The sequence below is a fragment of the Myotis nattereri genome (genome assembly GCF_964212035.1).
Source record: "Myotis nattereri genome assembly, chromosome: 1".
Taxonomy (NCBI): domain Eukaryota; kingdom Metazoa; phylum Chordata; class Mammalia; order Chiroptera; family Vespertilionidae; genus Myotis; species Myotis nattereri.
In genome coordinates this window covers 134,470,731-134,490,311 of record NC_138075.1, presented here as the reverse complement: position 1 = coordinate 134,490,311, position 19,581 = coordinate 134,470,731, and the positions used below count along the sequence as shown (strand labels likewise).

At 39.3% G+C, this 19,581-nt stretch overlaps 1 protein-coding gene across 1 annotated transcript in view; it reads right to left on the bottom strand.

Annotated features, from left to right (window-relative positions):
* MALRD1 (MAM and LDL receptor class A domain containing 1) overlaps positions 1 to 19,581 on the bottom strand; it is a gene marked incomplete at both ends in the record, with an annotated part of 616,248 nt that overhangs the window by 571,132 nt on the left and 25,535 nt on the right. Inside the window, 2 exons of the mRNA XM_081103892.1 lie at positions 5,257 to 5,418; positions 5,508 to 5,599. Coding sequence (XP_080960018.1) covers positions 5,257 to 5,418; positions 5,508 to 5,599 — 254 coding nt within the window. The remainder of the gene's footprint in view (positions 1 to 5,256; positions 5,419 to 5,507; positions 5,600 to 19,581) is intronic.

The window sequence follows — 19,581 nt, the reverse complement described above, 5'->3', positions numbered from 1 at the left end:
CCATTGTCAGTGATATATTTAGCAACACAGTATTCATTCCTTTCTATCCATAACACCAGTACACGGGTTCCCTTCAAAACAAAAAAGAGGGTAGCGGGTAATAAAGGAAGGTTTCACTTGAACTGGGGACTAAATTTCTCCTTTATGTTATGACTGTTTTATTCTTTGCTTCCATGAACATTTTAGGACAGTAGTACAATTACTTGCTTATGTCTGCAACTTTGAAAAATGTGATTGTGGTTAAACTGCATCATACAATGCATAATAATATGGTTTCACCCAACACTGCAGACAAAGAATATCTAATGCAGCAGCTATTCATGCAACAGATCTGACCAAATCTGGGGGTTGGATGTTTTTTCTATCTTATAAATCCTCATACTGCTTTCACATGACAAAAAATATCAACGCCCTAACCGGTTTGGCTCAGTGGATAGAGCGTCGGCCTGCAGACTAAAGGGTCCCAGGTTCGATTCTGGTCAAGGGCATGTACCTTGGTTGCGGGCACATCCCCGGTAGGGGGTGTGCAGGAGGCAGCTGATCGATGTTTCTCTCTCATCGACATTTCTAGCTCTCTATCCCTCTCCCTTCCTCTCTGTAAAAAATCAATAAAATATATTTAAAAAAATTATCATGGCTCAGTGACTACATGATTGATATCTGAAATTAAACTAATCTGCTTGGAGTTATTCCACTGTCTAAAGCTCCTAATCCTCACTGAATAACAGGGTACATTACAGGTTTACTGCAGAGGACTGCTGTGAAGGGTCAGTAAGATAATATACACAAAGGACTAAACGCAGTGCCTTACACATAGCAAGTGCTCAACAAATTGGTGGTTGTTATTATTCCTTAAACATCTTCATGACTTACTGAAATGCAGCCGTCTTTGTTGACTAAATGCATAAACAGAACTCTGTTTATGTAGCAGTATTCTCTCAAAAATTAGCATGCTTCAATTTTCTGAAGGGATGGACCCAGTACTTTACAGATGAAGTGAAAAAGCCCTAACAGTCCAGAGGGCTTCTCAGAAACTCATGCTGAGCCCAGGTCCAGGTGGGTCTAAAATCTCCTATTTATATGTTTCTAAAGGAAGCACGGATGGCTTTAAAATGACCAGAAGGCAGCATGGCAGGGAAATTGTGAAAAACAGAATAATTCTCAGAGGCTTGTAAATTGATGAGGCAGCAGACACGGTCTGGAGATACTGATTACAAATGCCCTCCAATAAGCCTCTCACTATAGCTTTTCAGGAATGAGCTACTGGATGGTGACAGGCAGTATTACAAGCACAGCACATCTCTGGCCCAGCCAAACAGAAGCAAATGAACATCTGCTCACTTGCTGACAGGAGAGAACTAAGGCATACCTGCAACCTGAAAGATTGATGTAGCCAAAGGTCCCAACAGAGTCATATTATTTCCTCATTTTTACAAAGTCTGTAAGGTAGCAGCACTGTTTTCATATCAGCAACAAAGTATTTGGGGAAACAAATTAATACACTGCACATGCGTCTGCTTTGGATGCAGCCACTGTTGCATTTTAAAGCACTCAAATGAATAACCCTGCTGCCTCAGCTACACTGGAGATGATAAACTTGGGAATTTTAAGTTTTATATTTAGCTACTACACATATTTAATCAACAACCCATACAATGTGCCCTTTGGGAATGTACAGCTGAAAAAAACAAGGAAGGTATTTTAAAAGGTCTAACCTAGCCCTAACCGATTTGGCTCAGTGGATAGAGCATCGGCCTGTGGACTGAAAGGTCCCAGGTTCGATTCTGGTCAAGAGCATGTACCTTGGTTGCGGGCACATCCCCAGTAGGAGGTGTGCAGGAGACAGCTGATCAATGTTTCTCTCTCATCGATGTTTCTGTTTCTCTATCCCTCTCCCTTCCTCTCTGTAAAAAAAATCAATAAAATATATTTTAAAAAATATAATAAAAAAATAAAAGGTCTAACCTACAAAACCAACAGGTTCCAGCTCTGCCCAACATCCAAATGAGTTGCTCTACCAGTAAAAAGCCTGACCTAAAGAGAGACAGTTTGACATAAGAAGATAGTTCAAGACATTTTTACCATCCACTCTGTTTGAAAGATGGAAAAGATGTGTAAACACTGATAAAATTTATATATAAACAAGATTCCCATGTCAGTCATTAAAGTTTATACAAGCATGCAGACAGAAGGACTTCAGCAGGTTCATCCTGCAGCATCTAGTCAATGTGACTCAATCCCCTCAAAAGCACTCTTGGCTCTGTATTATTGCTTTTGTTGTTACTGAGAAAAGACAAAGGGGCATAAGGGAGTAAGAAGAAAAGTGTAAGAAATAAACTAGGAATTTCTAGCACTTCAATAGCCACAACAAATTAGATACATTATTGGTGTCTGGATTCTCATTCCACACACCAAATCCAGGAACACATTATGTCTCATTCCCAAGCCTGTCAAAAATTTTCTCTTTGATGACAATATACCAGTAAGGGGTTAATATCCAATATATGTAAGGAACTCATACAAGTCAATAGAAAATAAACAATATGGGCAGAGCACCTGAGTAAACATTTGTACAAATTGCTAACATGAAAAGGTGCTCAGCATCACTGATTATTAGAAGAATGCAATCAAAACCAAAATATACTTCACACATGTTAGAGTGGAGAGGATGTGGAGAAAGGGAAACCTTTATGCACTGTTAGTGGGAATGTAAATTGGTCCAGCCACCATGGAAAACAGTATAGAGCTTCTTCAAAAGATTAAAAATAGAACTACCATATGATCCAGCAATCCCACTTCTGGGTATGTATTCAATGGAAATGAAATAACTGTCTCAAAGAGATAGCTATACTCCCCTATCTGCAGCATTACTCATAATCACTAGGACATTAAAACAACTCAAGTATCTGTGGATGGATAAATGAATAAAGAAAATGTCACGTATGCATACAAAGAAATAATTCAGAAAAAAAGGGAAATCCCACCATTTATGACAATATGGATGGACCTAGATGGTATTATGCTAAGTGAAATAAGTCAAAGAAAGACAAATATTATATATAATCTCACATGTATAATCTAAACAATCCAAACTCATAGAAAACAAAGAGTAGAGAAATGGGGATGGAAAGAGACCTTGCTTTGGGCGATGGGTGCACAATGCAATGTACAGATGATGTTTTATTGAGTTGTACACTTAAAACCTGTATGATTTTGTGAACTAATGTCACTCCAATAAATTCAATTAATAATAATAACTTTTAAAAAGAGCAGAATGGTATTTGCCAGGGGCTGTGGTGTGAGGGAAATGGTAGTCAAAAGATACTAACTTCCAATTACAAGATGAATAAGTTCTGGGTATCTAACATGCAGCATGGTGAATATAGCTAATAATACTATAATATGTACTTGAAAGTTGGTAAGAGAGTAGTTTTTTTAATTTTTAAAATATTTTAATTGATTTTTAAACAAAGAGGAAGAGAGAAGAAGAGAGAAGCAATGACATGAGAGCAAAAATATCAATTGTCTGACTCTTGCACACCCCCTACTGGGGACTGAGCCTGCAACCTGGGCAAGTGTCTTTATAGAAATTATAATGGCAAGCCTTGGATGCATGGGGCAGGGCCCAAGCGAGCCACACTAGCCAGTGCAAGAAAGTAGATTTTAAATGTTTTCAGCACACAACAACAACAAAAACAACCTATAAGTATGTGAAGTGATGGGTGGGTTAACTAGCTTTATTTTGATAATCATTTCACAATACATACCTGCATCAAATCATCACTTGGTACCCTTAGTTGTACCTAATTTCACGTCAATTCTATTTCAATAGAGCTGGGGAAAAACTCTTTTCCCATTAATATGGAGCTGGGAACATTCCCTGAATCCCCCCTACAGCATCCTTAGTGCCCCAAATAAGCCTTTGTTAAATAAGTGAATCAATCATTTAAATGCCTAATGCCTAATGGCTTAAGATAACCTCCCAACACACTGATATATCATTTAAATTGAGTGCAAAGGCTCAAAATGACAGAACTGTGTTTCTAACCACACAATTCCATTTAAGTTTTATCTGTCCAGGTGTCATTTCACCATCTACTAAGGGCTGTTCTTTTAATTTCTTCGAATACACATTTAGTTTAAAAAAGCCTGAAAATTCCAAAATACTGTGATTTTATGACAGCTCAATTAAAAAAAATATGCCATTCTTATATCTTATAATTTCATTTTTATAATAGCAACCCTGCTCATTCTCCTGCCTTTCCTCTTAGCCATTCAAAATAGCTGAACTTAAAATTAAATCCAATTCAAGTACTATATTTAAGCAAATGCTAAATTCATCACATATCAAATGATTTTGCACTCTTTAACAAAATTATAAAATTGACTATATTACACTATCTTAATAAATATGATAAAAGAAACCCACTTGGGCTAAATTGGCTCACAAATCAGGTTTAAAAAGCAAATTAATTCAGAATAAAATGTTCTAAGATCCTCTTTTAACTAGAAAATTTTGCTTGGCTGTCCCAAATGTTAAAATATGCAATACTTTTCCAAGAAGCCTTGTAATAATTATTAGATTATAATTTCCACCATACATAAGTTTTATTAGGTTGTATAAATAAGTTTATATTTTAAAGGTTTGCTTTGACTTTATTTCTCAAAATTATTTTGGAAAGTAAAGGCTGTATTGAATAATTTGAGTTTAACCATGAAATGAATATGACAATTATTTCATGTCAGCAGCATTTGGAATTAGTATTTAATTAAACAGTCTATTTCCTCATTACCCAACAACCCTGTTCTCTCAAAAGCATGAGAAAAGTCTGAAAGGGAAGTGAGCCTTAAGAATAAATGAAAAGAAATAGGACATTGGAATAGTAAGAGAAATAAAGAAAAAAATGAGGATTCAAGAATTTAAGGAGAAAATTAGAAGGTTATATTTTACTGATATATCAATATATCTTAATATTTATCAACTCCAGTTTTGATACATAAACTTAAAACCTTTTTTAAGTGTCTTCTGGGGGTGACTGCTCAACCCAATTTCCTGGAACTATTGTCTCAACTCTTAAAAGTCCTGGCAAATCCCTCAGTCCTATGCCAAATGGGACAGTTAGTCATCCCACTTTTAATTCACCTAGTACTCTCTAAAAGTCAATAAAAAACATATTTTTAAAGGAAGTTCTTTTTAAAAAAATTGAATCTTATCATCTTTCTTTCAAAAATAGCTAGAAAATATAACAAACATACCTGAAACTTCTGGGAGCACTGAATTCTGATGGCCTTTCTCTCCCACTGATGTTGGGGCCCAGCTATGTTTTGCCATAAAGGTTGAATAGGACCCCCACGTGTAGTTTGAAGGCCAGCTGTTAATTTGCCACTCATATTGCTGGAGAAGTAATAAAATGTAACCTGTGAAAAAAATAATTAATATTCAAACAATTATAATAAAGAAGTTCCCAAGTGTAAAAAGTTTTAAAGTGCTGTGTGCTTTCAAATACCTGACAAGCATGCAGGTTATTCACCGGAAGAAAAACTCGGCTTCTTAAGTTTGAAGGAGAGTCCGCTTTGGAGACCAGTGAGAGATAGTGGGCTATTAGAAACAAGAGTCAGTATTTAGATTTAGGGTAATCACTGGTAAACTTAGTTAATACACCAGGCAGTAATTCAGGCTTATATCCACATTGGATCAATATATTTTTGCTCAAAGAATTAAACATTTAACTACATCATCTGCTTTTGCAAATGATCTGACATTTTTACTTCATTATATTCCCCATTGAAATAACCAATTGAGATTATATTCCCTATAGCACTATTATGGGCTGCAGTCCACAACTCAATTTAGCTTACATACTGTAGAAAGTTAGAATTCTGCAAAGATGGTATCCAGAGAAAACAATATGTTAGGACTGCCCTCCAAAATAATCAATTCAATGAGGAATTCAAAAGGGATCATTGTTTGCTGTGGTTTTCTCCAGAAAGGGTTGGATCAAATGTTCCAGCTTTTTCCAGGATTATGGAAACCAACACTGAGTCCTGATATTCTCTTGTATGCTGCAGTACAGACTGTGCCAGCTACTGTTGAAAAGCCTATAAAATAAATGTAGTCCTAGCTAGTGGTTACAGTGTCGGTCTATGGACTGAAGGGTCACGAGTTTGAATCCAATCACGGGCACATGCCTCGGTTGCCCGTTGGAGTGTGTGTAGGAGGCAACCAATCGATGTGTCTCTCACAAATCAATGTTTCTCTCTCTCTCTGTCTCTACCTCTCCCTTAAAAAAAGAAAATAGAAAAAGTATTCTTGGATAAGGATAAACAAAAATAAATAAATAAATACATAAATAACATTCTCTGGACTTTCATATATTTCCTGTAATACTTGACAAGGCTGTAGTGTATAATCTGGGAACCATTATTTTCTGCTACTCTATTTGGTGTGCCACTATTTGTCAAAAAGAATGAAAAAATGGTGTTGATGATGTTATGATGATATGTCTACCCTAGTTATTTAGTGGTATTTTAAAACTAAGTTAGAAATCAAATTTAATTGTCACATGATTAGTAATCAATAGTAACATTATGAAACTTTAAATACCTCTTTTTCCCTAGACCTGTTCCAAAATTGTACTCTAATTAAGCAGAAAGCAGTGACATTAATGATTACTTATAGTCTGATGCATAATTGAAATTCCAGCAATAACAGAATGTACTCCCTGGAATCTATAATAATAAAAGCGTAATATGCCAATTAGACTGGACATCCTGCCAGGGAAGCCTGGGTCCTGGGTACCGGTCAGTGGCTGGAGGGAAGCCCCAGTCCAGGGTGCCAGAGGGAAGCTGGTGCTGGCAACCGGAGGAAGGAAGGCCTACTCTTGCATGAATTTCGTGCATTGGGCCTCTAGTTATTACATACATATAATTTAGATGATGGTATCACAGTGATACAAGTGGACTATCAGTTTGTTCCTACTTCATATTCAGCAGGTAAAGCAAATGTTAAGCAAGTGATTAATTAAATAAGCCTAAAGAGCCATATTAAAATATTGTTTTAAGTTTAAATAATATTATTAGCAATGCAAATGATAATAGTATTCAACAGGCCCTAAATTATTGTTTATAAATATTCAGCTACTAAAAAAACATTCATAAATATATAGGAAAAATTGCTTTCATTTGTCAAGGAAATTACTTAAATTAATCAAGTTTATTTTTTAAAGTTTGGTCAAAAATCAGATTTGCTACATTATGCTAATAAGTAATAAGAGTAGCATTTGCAATAAAATAATAAATTATTTAAATAAGTAGGATATTTTATAAATATAAACTATGACATTTGTTATGTGCTATGACACTGTAAATTCTGTATTTTGTCAGAAATTAAATAAAGGTTAATCTTTAGGTTATCATGCAAAGTAAAGTTTTAAATTCAGAAACAGCTTGAGGTCCTTTAACATTTATACTGGTAATAAGCTTTCCTTCCATGAGCAAGAAAAAAGAAGAAGAAAAAAGTGTTCAAAATGCATCCAATAGCAATTTCTTGCTTTCTACCTTTAATTTCAACTTAGTGATAATAACAGACATATTTTAAATGCACTTGTAATTTTACCTTATTCTCTATAGTATGAGTTTAGAATTTCTTGCTTTCCATAAGACTTTAGCCATCAAATCTATGATTATAAAAGAAAGAAGCAGATCCTTGGCAGCATAACCTTTTCCCACATGCCCATTCCCTCACCTGACTCCCCTCCTACTACTGGCTCTAAACATCAAGAAGACACTTGTGAAGCTGACAACAACAACAAAAATGTAACCAATGTTCTCTCCACACACCTCTTACTCCTTGAAGGAACAGAGTAAATCAAATCCCACATATATCATAATCATCATGTATTTGCTATTAATCTCTAATATATTCACTTGTTTGTTTATATGATTCATAAATTCCTATTTTAAACCTACCTCCCTAAAAGCAAGTGCATAGAATATCTTCAAAATATACTTAAAATAAAGTTGTGACAAAGTGTTAATTATTAAAATTACAAAGAACATAAGCAGCATGATTTCATTTATAATTATAAATGTTAATGTTAAAGGGCTTTCAAAATTATTTTTTCTTATTTGTTGAGTAGGTGTTGAAGTAAAATCCAACATAACCAAGATTTATGACCAAAAAAAGAAAGTATATAAAACATAAAAGCAACAAAAAACATGAATCAAGTCTTGAGGCTAAATCCAATAAGTTTGGCAGTGAATTCCACCAACTTTGATCCTCAGGAAAGAGAAGGTAAAATTTTCAGTCTTGCTTTCTTCAACTAGTAACAGGCAGTCTTGTGTTTCCTCCATTTCCAAGTTCTAAGTGATTAATGGGTATGATTGTGAGCAGGAGAAACATAAATCCCATTGCATGCTACAGAGTAATAAACTGGCTCAAAGGAACTAAAAACATTGAGTATTTTAGCAGTGAAATAATATCAGTTCTTAAGAATATTTTCCAAAATATCAGGCTGCAGGAATGGATCACCATGACAAGGTCCAAGACCTGAAGCAAAGGTTAAAATGTCAAAACTTTTAGAAAGGAAAAGTTGTGTTCATCTATGACAGAAATACGCCTTAGTTGAGATAACATAGAGGAAATAATGGTCTTAGATATAAAATCCCTCTCTCTATTGATATAGAGAATGTCAATAAAGAGAAATTATAAATATCAATAACTAATCATTATCATTATAATTAGCTATTATGATTTCTAAAAATCAAAATTATCATTCAGTATTGAGGAGTACTCAATATGTAAAGATGTAATCTGTGGCAGTAACAGCATAAAGATGGGAAGAACAGAGCTACATTGGACAAATGCTTCCATAAACTATTGCAATTAAATTGGTATTAATCCAATCTAGATTGTTTTGATCCCCAGGCAGCTACTAAAATATTGTTCAAAAATATATAGGGGGAAAAGTGAATCACTATGACACAGTAGAAAATATCTATGTAGCACAACCAAAAGAAGAAATGCCCTGGCTTGTCGGCCCAAATGGATGGAACATCAGGTATACCAAAAGGTTGCAGTTTGATTCCCCATCAGGCCACATACCTAAGTTGCAGGTTCGATCCCCAGTGGAGGCTCCTACGGGAGGCAACTGATTGATGTTTCTCTCTCACATTGATGTTTCTTTCTCTCTTTCCCTCCCTCTCTGTATTAAAAAGAAAAAAATAAATATAAAACATAGCCTCAGGTGAGGATTAAAAAAGAAAAAGAAAAAGGAAAAACAAATATCAGGCGGCAAGTGCGAACTCTATGTTATCTCTAACTGTGATATGTAAATGGATAAAGTATCCAATCAAAAGTTTAAGGTTGGCATCCTATATAATAAAAGCCTAATATGCAAATCGTCCCTTCCACCAGGAGTTCGACCATGGGGCAGGCTGGTGAGCCAACCACATGCAGCCCCCTCTGCCTGGCAGGCCCACCTTGGTCAGCGCTGGTGGCAGGCAACTGAGGGAAGGGAGGCCCCTAGGGACCCTACCCTGTGCACTAGGCCTCTAGTATTATATAAAAGTATGACCCACTCATAAGGTGTGTCTCTTATAGAAATCTTGTAGAAAATCTTATATAATAAAAGGCTGATATGCAAATAGACCCAATGGTGAAACAGCCAGAACAACGAAATGACCAGTCACTATGACATATGCTGACCACCAGGGGGCATGTGCAGAACATGGTGGGATGGTGGAGCAGGTGAACAGGGGCGGACCAAGGCGGGGAGCTGGTCACTGTCATCGGGGCAAGCCTCTGGTAGTTACTGAAAATTCTTTGCTCCCGTGCACCACAGTCCCACCCAGCGTTTGCACCTGCTACTGGCGCCGGCCCTGCTCGCAACCACTGCTGGCACTGGACCCTCCACTTGCACTCATTGCTGGCACGCAGTGCCGGCCAAAATTGATCGGTGCCTACTGCAGCCTCAGGGCCCACATTTCCTTTCAAGGTGCACGAATTCATGCACTGGGCCCCTCGTATAAAGATAAAAACATAACATACCAAAAAAAAATAACAAAAAGGAGAGCTAGAATTCCAGGGGGAGGGTGGAGACATTTTAACACAAAAAAAAAATTTTTTTAGATAAAAGGGACACTTATGGTACAGCCCACTCTGCCACTGCTGACCCTGGCACCACCACCCACTCCAGGCTGGCTTGCGGTGGGTGACCAGGGCGCACACTATGGCCAGCCAAAGTGGGCGAGCACATGGCCATGGCCCCGAGGCTGCAGCTCTTCTGTCTTCTTCCCTGTCAACACCTGTCTAAACGGCTCACAGCTGGCTGTGACCGGGGGGGGGGGGGGGGGGCAGTTCTCAGCAGAGCATGGGGCACCAACACCTGTGATTGGACAGGAGTAGGGCCGGGCTAGGAGAAGCAGTGGGGCTGCACAACATCACCTTCAGATATGACGAAACACAGAATGGGCCTCATCTGTTCCAGATTGGCCCTTTGGTTGTCTCTGACGTAGGCCTGGGTTCCAACCTTGGTTCCCTACTTATCAAATCAGACTGTTCCACATACTTGAATCCTGTGGGGAAACGTGTGATTGCTGACACCCAGAACATCACCATCAGTCAGTTCACCTGCCACAACCAAGTGGCAGTCACCATTCTTTGGTCCCCAGGGGCCCTTGGCATCGAATTCCTAAAAGGATTTTGGGTAAGACTGGAGAAGCTGAAGTCAGAGGGAAGACAATTCCAACAACTGATTCTAAAGGACCTGAAGCAGCTCAACAGTAGCTTCAAAAAGAACTTTATTGGAATCTCAACCTTTCCTGAATATGAAGTTTGAGACAGATTTGTCAAGATTGTCCCTTTTCCTTCCATTAAAAACAAAAGCAAATATCACCCTTTATTTTTCAGAACCCGAGCCTGTGACTTGTTACAGCCGGACCACCTGGCTTGCAATCCCTTCTGGAAGCCTTGGAACCTGAGTATCACCCAGTACGGTTCAGAGAGGCAGGTGTCCTTCGACCACACACCACACACCTTTGCCTTCTACTTCCTCTACCTTCATTACAAGCTCAAACATGAGGGATCCTTCAAGCGAAAGATCTCTAAACAGGAGCAAAATACAGAGACAACCAGCTGCCTCCTTCAAAATGCATCTCCAGGGGATTATATAATTGAGCTGGTAGATGACACTAGTACCACAAGAAAAGTGATGCATTATGTCAGTGGTTCTCAACCTTCTGGCCCTTTAAATACAGTTCCTCATGTTGTGACCCAACCATAAAATTATTTTCGTTGCTACTTCATACCTGTAATGTTGCTACTGTTATGAATCGTAATGTAAATATCTGATATGCAGGATGGTCTTAGGCGACCCCTGTGAAAGGGTCGTTCAACCGCAAAAGGGGTCGCGACCCACAGGTTGAGAACCTCCACGTTATGCCTTCCAGCCAGTGCACGCCCCGCGGGCTGGGTCCATCAGAGCTGTTGCCATCACTGTGCCGCTGGTTGTCATATCCGCATTCGCAACACTTCACTGCGATGTGCCGAAGGAAGCGACAGGAAAACACATGTTCACATTTAGATCACTTTTCATAAAAATGAGTCTTAATGTATTCATGGGGGCATGGCTGGCTGAGGTGGGGGCTGAAGGGCCAGGATGACCATCTAGACCAGCGGTCTACAAACTTTTGGACTTCACGGACCACCAGTGGTCAGACCATTGGTTGGTGACCACTGCATTAGAGGGAATCAAGAGTAGATTAGATGAAACAGGGACTAGATCAGCAATAAGGGAGCAGAAAATGCTCAATCAAAACAGAAAAAAGGAAAAAACTATCCAAATAAAGATAATTTAAGAAGTCACTGGGACACCAAGTGTACTAACATTCAGGAGAAGAGAGAGCACACAGGATTAAAACCTATTTGATGTAATAATTATGAAAATCTTCCCTATCCTGGCAAAGAAAATAGAGATGTAAATCCAGTAGGTATAGAGAGTCCCAAACAAGGTGAACCCAAAGAGAGCCATACCAAAACACATCAGAATTAAAATACAAAAGTTTAAATACAAAGAGAGAATGTTAAAAGCAACAAGAGAAAAGCAGTTAAGTTAGTTACCTAAAAGGGATCTCCTATAAAACTGTTAGCTGATTTCTCAACAGAAACTCTGCAAGCCAGAAAGGACTGGCATGAAATTGTCAATGTGATTGAAAGCAAGGATCTACAAGTAAGATTATTCTACCCAGCAAAGCTATCACTTAGAATTGAAGGACAAAGAGTTTCCCAGACAAGAAAAAGTTAAAGGAGTTTATCACCACCAAACCAGTATCACAAGAAATATTAAAGAGACTTGTTTTAAGAAGAAGAAGAAAAATATATATGAATAATAAAATGGCAATAACTACATATCTATCAACAATTATTTTATGTGTAAATGGATTAAATACTCACATCAAAAGACATTTGGAGACTGCGTGGATAATAAACAGGACCCTTACATATTCTGTCTACAAGAGATTCACTTCACAACAAATGACACACACAGGCTGAAAGGAAAGGGATGGAAAAAGAAATTTCATAAAAATGGAAACAACCAAACAAAGAAGCTAGGGTAGCAATATTTATACCAGACAAAATAGACTTTAACTAAAAGCCTATAACAAGAGACAGGAAATGACCCAAAATTCCTCTTCTGGTTATTTATCTAAAGAAACCCAAAACACTAATTCAAAAAGACATGTATCCATATGCTCATTGCAGCATTATTTACAACAGCAAAGATATGGAAATAACCTAAGTGTCCATAAATAGATGAATGGATAGCCCTAGCTCGTTTAGCTCAGTGGATAGGGTCGACCTGCAAACTGAAGGGTCCCGGGTTTCATCCTGGTCAAGGGCACTGCCCAGGTTGTGGGCTTGATCTCCAGTAGGGGACATGCGGAAGGCAGCCAATCAATGATTCTCATCATTGATGTTTCTATCTCGCTCCCATCCTCTCTGAAACCAATCTACAATAATAAAAGACAAACATGGAAATTGACCATACCTTAGCTATGCCTTAAGCCATGCCCACCAGCCAATCAGAGCCACTGTATGCAAATTAACCCAACCAAGATCACGGCCGGCAGCCATGGAGCTGGAGCAAGCAGGAGGCCCCAATGATGGAGGAAGCCAAACTTCCCGCCTACCATGGCAGCTCTGAGCTCCACTCAAAGCAACAAAGTTTCAATTATAGAAGATAAATAAACCCCAGATACCTGCTTTCAGCCAGCCGTGGCCACGGAGCTGGAGCTAGCAGGAGGCTGTGTTGCCCCTGGCGATGGAGGAAGCCAAGCTTCCCTCCCGCCCGCCCTGGCTGGCTCTGAGCTCCTCTCAAGGCTACAAAGTTTCAATTATAGAAGGTAAATAAATCCCAGAATTAAAAAAAGAAAAAAAGGACAGGCTGGGAGCTTCCGTCACTGGCGGGCTAGACCAGCCTGAAAACGGCCCTCAGGCCCTAACCCAAACTGGCCAGGCACCCCAGTGGAGAACCCCCACCCTAAAGAGGGTGTGGTCAGCCTGAAAACAGCCATCAGCCCCTCACCCAGGCTGGCCAAACCTCCATGGGGTGAGGGTCTCCACTGGTGGGGGGGGGGGGGGTTGACCAGCCTGAAAACAGCCATCAGCCCCTCACCCAGGATGGCCAGGCACCCCAGCAGGATCCCCACCCTGATCCGGGAAACCCTTCAGGGCAAACCAGCCGGCCCCCACCCATGCACCAGGCCTCTGTCCTATATAATAAAAGGGTAATATGAAAACTGACCCTAATAGCAGAAAGACTGAGATGACTGATCCCTATGACACACACTGACCACCAGAGGGCAGACGCTCAATGCAGGAGCTGCCCCTGGTGGTCAGTGCGCTCCCACAGGGGGAGCTCTGCTCAGCCACAAGCCAGGCACAGCGGTGATGGTGGGAGCCTCTCCTGCCTCCTCAGCTGCACTAAGGATGTCCAACTGCAGCTTAGGCCTTCTCCCCGCTGGCAAGTGGACATTCCCTGAGGGCTCCCAGGCTGCCAGAGGTATCTCTGATTGCCAGCTTAGGCCCAATCCCCCTGGGAGCAGGCCTAAGCCAGCAGGTCGTTATCTCCTGAGGGGTCCCAGACTGCGAGAGGGCACAGGCTGGGCTGAGGGACCTCCCACCCCGAGTGCACAAATTTTTGTGCACCGGGCCTTTAGTCTATATATATAAAAGCCTAAGTGACCCATTGCTATGATGTGCACTGACCACCAGGGGGCAGACGCTCAACACAGGAGCTGCCCCCTGGTGGTCAGTGTGTTCCCACAGCCAACCTCCCGTGGCCCTGATGGACCCTATTGCCAGCCATGCCGAGGGACCCCACCCATGCACGAATTTGTGCACAGGGCCTCTAGTAAAAATATGTATTTAAAAAATAGATGAATGAATAAAGAAGTGGTACATATGTACAATGAAATGTGCCTCAGCCATAAAAAGGAACAAAATCTTGCTGTCAGTGACAACATGGATGGACCTAGAGGGTATTGTGCTGAGTGAAAGAAGTCAGTCAGAAAGACAAATGCCAGGTGGTTTTACTTATATATGGAATCTAAAAAAGAAAACAAAATAAGTGATCAAACAAAACAGAAACAAATTCACAGATATAGAGAACATCTTGATGGTTACCAAATGAATGGGGATTGGGGGATGGGTGAAAAGGGGGAAGAGTTTAAGACGTTTAAAATGGGCCTTGGCTAGGTGGCTCAGTTGTTTGGAGCATATTCCCTTACACCAAACAGCTGTGGGTTCAATTCTCAGAGCACATACCTACATTGCAGGTTCAATCCACAGCTGGGGCACATACCCGAGGCAACCAAGTAGTCTCTCTCTCTCTCTCTCTCTCTCTCTCTCTCTCTCTCTCTCCTTCTCTCTCTCTCTCTCTCTCTCTAAAAATTAATAAAAACATAGCATCAGGCTAGGATTTTTTTTTTTAAGTACAAATTTGTAATTATGAAGTAGTCATGAGCATGTAAAGTATAACAGAGAATAAAATCAATAATATTACAATAACTATGATGTCTGATGTACTAGATTTATTGGGGGTGATTACTTCATAAGTTATATAAATGTCTAATCATTATGTTGTACACCTAAAAGTAATATAATATTTATGCCAGCTGTGATTAAAATAATAAAAATAAAATTTTAAAAAAGAAGAGATGTAATATCTCAATAAACTGTAACAAGTAAAGGGAATGAATCAGTAATAAAAAAGCTTTCAACAAAGAAATTCTCAAAGAAGGATAACTGGTATATGCTATAAAACATTTAAAGAAGAATTAGCAACACTTCACAAACTCTATCACAAATTAGGAGAGAATACTTCCCAACTTATTTTGTGAGGTCACTATTACCTTGATTCTAAAACCAAACACATCACCAGAAAATAAAGCAATGAATCAATATCCTTGATAAATATAAATATAAAAACACTAAACAAAATACTAGAAAGCCTTATTGAGCATGTTATAAAAAGGATTATTCACCCTGACCAAGTAGAATTTATACAGAGAGTGCAAAGTTGGTTCAATATATGAAAAACAATCACTAACTTGATCAAGAAAAGGCCAAAAACCTCATGATCATCTTGATAGCTACAGAAAACACACTTGATAAAGTCTAACACCCTCTCATAATAAAAACACTCAACATAATAGTAACAGAAGGGAATATGCTTACCTGATAAATGGCATCTACTAGCATCATAACTAATGTAAAAGACTGAAAATATTTCTTTCAACAGGAATAAGATAAGGATATCTACTACTGCCACTTCTAGTCAACATTGCAGTGGGGTTTCTAGCCTGGCTATTAGAGAAGGAAATTAAATAAAAGGCATCCAGAATGGAAACAGAAAGTAAAACTATTTGTCAATGACAGGATCTTGTATATATAAGGTCCTAAGGAATTATGTGATTGCATTGGGGTCACTTGAACTATTCAGGATAACCTTCCTATTTTAAGGTTATTTCATTAATAACGTTAATTACATCTACAAAGTTCTTTCACAGAAGTACCTAGATTAGTGTTTGATTGAGTAAACTGGGAATGGGAATCTTGAGGGAGGGCATGCATCTTTAGAATTTTCCCTACCATAATTAGGTAGGCAATAATTTGGTTCTCTTGTTCCATTTGTTGTGTTTTAAGGTATTAACCAAAGTCTATAAAGCCTGAAGTAGTTGAGTGTAAGTTCTTCCTTGACTAATTCAGTTGTAGGACACACTAAATCAATGTGACTACTAATTACGGTTGGCAGAGAACGTTGGTTTGCAGAGAACAGAAATCTGCTCGGTCACTGTAATTGGTAAAATTCCCTGCCCACTTTCATTAGACAGAATCTCAGTCTTCTGATAATGTGGTTATGGTTCAAAAGATAGATTCCTTGAAATTTGTGTTGTATTTTTTTCAGGGTACTAATATTTAATTTTATGTATTTCTGTTGAATCTGAATTTTTCACTTGTGGCTGAATTAATTTGAAAAATATATAGCTATATAAACTTAAATAAATAAACCATCTTCCTGTAAAGATAAAATTTCTGCCAAAAGGAAAGAAAATTATACATTAAAAAATATTATATATTTTTATTATATATAAAATATTATATATTCTAAAAATATATAAGTTATAGAATATACTTAGCTCTAATCAAATAAATAATATTTATTATTTACTTAAAGGTATTTGACAGCTTGACTAGCCATGTTATGTGGAGAAATGTCATTGATGTCATATAAGTTAATTCAAATATTCAGCTAAGTTGCCAACTCTGATTCCCTGACCGATGCATTTCTCTGAATTTGAAATAAAAGAAATGGGAACATAAACATATTATATTATACAATAAAATAGGCATAACATTTGTTGAGGAATTATGAAAAACGCATGTAACTTACTCATTTAAAATGTGCACTCATGCAGACACCCATCAAGGACCGTGGTATTATTAGTTTGACAATCAAAGAATTTATGGAAGAAACTAAAATTCTCTGCAAAATACTACTTGAGGCAGAATGAATCATTAAGTACCAAATGTGTATGCCTCTGAAATTCTTTATGCAACTCCTCAGCCACTGCCACATCCATCAATGTCTCTCATTTCTGCTGCCGGGTTAGGCAGCAGCAGAGTTAGAATTATCAACTGTGAAGGAGTTTCAGTAGAGGAGGGAAAAGAGGAAAGGACATGGTACTGATGAGTAACATCAATATCCTTTCAATAACATTTTAATTTTAGAGAGAAAGAGAGATATCAATTTGTTGTTCCACTTATTTACGCATTCATTGGTTGATGTTTGTATGTGCCCTGACCAGGGATCAAACACACAACCTTAGCATATCAGTACCACACTCTAACCAGCTGAGCTACCCATCCGGGGCCTGGTGACATAGTCTTGAAATTCCCAAATACACTTTCTGCCTTATCTTCTTTTCCAAAGACAGCATCCTGTAATCATAGTAGGCTGCTATATAATTGCCTGAGCACACTAGGTATGAATTTGCTCTAACATTATAGAACTTTTAAATTTTCTACCTATATCATAATTAACTGTGTTATTCTCAAAAATGCTTTTCAAATCTTCCTTAGTCCCCTCTTTAATTTCAAATGCATAAAAAAACTGCAAGCCGAAACCGGTTTGGCTCAGTGGATAGAGTGTCGGCCTGCGGACTGAAGGGTCCCGGGTTCGATTCCGGTCGAGGGCATGTGCCTGGGTTGCGGGCATATCCCCAGTGGGAGATGTGCAGGAGGCAGCTGATCGATGTTTCTCTCTCATCGATGTTTCTAACTCTCTATCTCTCTCCCTTCCTCTCTGTGAAAAATCAATAAAATATATTTTTAAAAAAAACAAAACAAAACAAAAAACTGCAAGACTGCCAGTCCAGGTGGTGGCATAGGTAAATGTGGTACTTGCTCCCTCCCACAGCCACATCAATATTAAAACTAAACGACAGAACAGTCATTATTCAGAATTGCTTGGAATATGACTGAATGGAAGTTCAAAACTACAGAATTAAAGAAGCAGCTACATCAAGACTAGTAGAAGGGGTGGAGACACAGAAGGGTCTGGTCCCAAACCTACATGTGGTGGATTAAAATTGGGAGGGATTTCACGGCTATGTAAGTTCCCCTGAAGAGAAGGGGTCCTAGTCCCATACCAGGTCCCCCAACCCAAGGTTCTAGTGCCAGGAAGAGAAGTCCCCATAACTCTGGCTGTAAAAACAGCCAGGGATTGAGGCTGAGGGATATGGAGGGCTGCTGGTGTACCAAATAGTTCCCCTTATAGGGCCCACACACAAACTAATTCTGACTAACTTCCTCTAAACTCCAGCATAAAGGCAGCAGATAGAAAAGCACCAGAGAATTGTGGAAAGGAACTAAATTGTCCAGTATCGGGTGAGAGCTGGAGGAGCAGCTTTCTCCCAGACTGAAGTGCTGCAGAGGCCATTTTTTTCTTTGATGAGCCCTCCCTCTACAGAACCAGCAGGTTGGTGCCATATCTGAAACTCTATCAACCTGACTAACACTATTTTTCCTGCCCTAGTGATCCCTGAGGCCTTTCCCCACCCAGCTTTCTGGCCCACCCAAGCTGTTTTAAGTGGCTTTTCCATACACCAGGCCTGTCTTGGTTCATGCTTCAGATTTTCCTAAAATATCTCAAATAAGCAGTATCTGGCCTCAGTGGGCCCCATACTTCTCGTTAAATGACCCCAGGCCCAGCACTACCCAGCCTTGGTTTGCAGCTTGGCCTCACGTGGGCACCTCCAAGCCCAGCATAAGTAGCAGCCATCTTCAGATTGCTTTGTAGCTCATGCCAGTTGGCCATGAGCAGAACCTAGGTGGCAGCTAACCTTAGCTTGCAACTCCTGGGAGGCCACAGAACCAGTGCACCCAATTGATAGCTTCAGACTACGTCGAATAACTACCATCTAATCACCTCCACAATCAACACACTCAAGGGACGAACTCAGTGAACATCAAAGCCCTGCTGAAGTAAGTCCTGCTCTGTGGGGTGGGCCCCTGAACAACTGACCCTCCGTGGTAGTCAGAGGTCAGTGGTCATTTGTCACAGCCAGTTCTTGCAGCCGATTGGCCTGGAGGCAAACCTCTCCCATTTATGTGCCAATAGCAATCAAGGCTCATCTACAAAAGGAGGGTGTCCACATGAGGGGGGCATACCTGAGTGCCCAGCTTGGGGTCATGGGTTTGATTGGGGAGGCTGGGCCTTACTGAACATCTACTGCATTAGGCCACTCTACCGAGCCTGGGTGATGTAGCAGTTCTACCTAATACATAGAAACACACACAAGGAAGCTGTCAAAAGGAGACAAAGAAATACGTGCCATGTGAAAGAACAGAACAAAACTCCAGAAAAGTAGTTAAACAAAATGGAGACTAGCAATTTACTTGATGCAGAGTTCAAAACACTGGTTATAAGGATGTTTAAGAAACTTAGAACTTCCACACCTTAAAAAAGAACCAGTCAGAAATGAAAGATAAACTAACTGAAATGAAGAATAATTTACAGG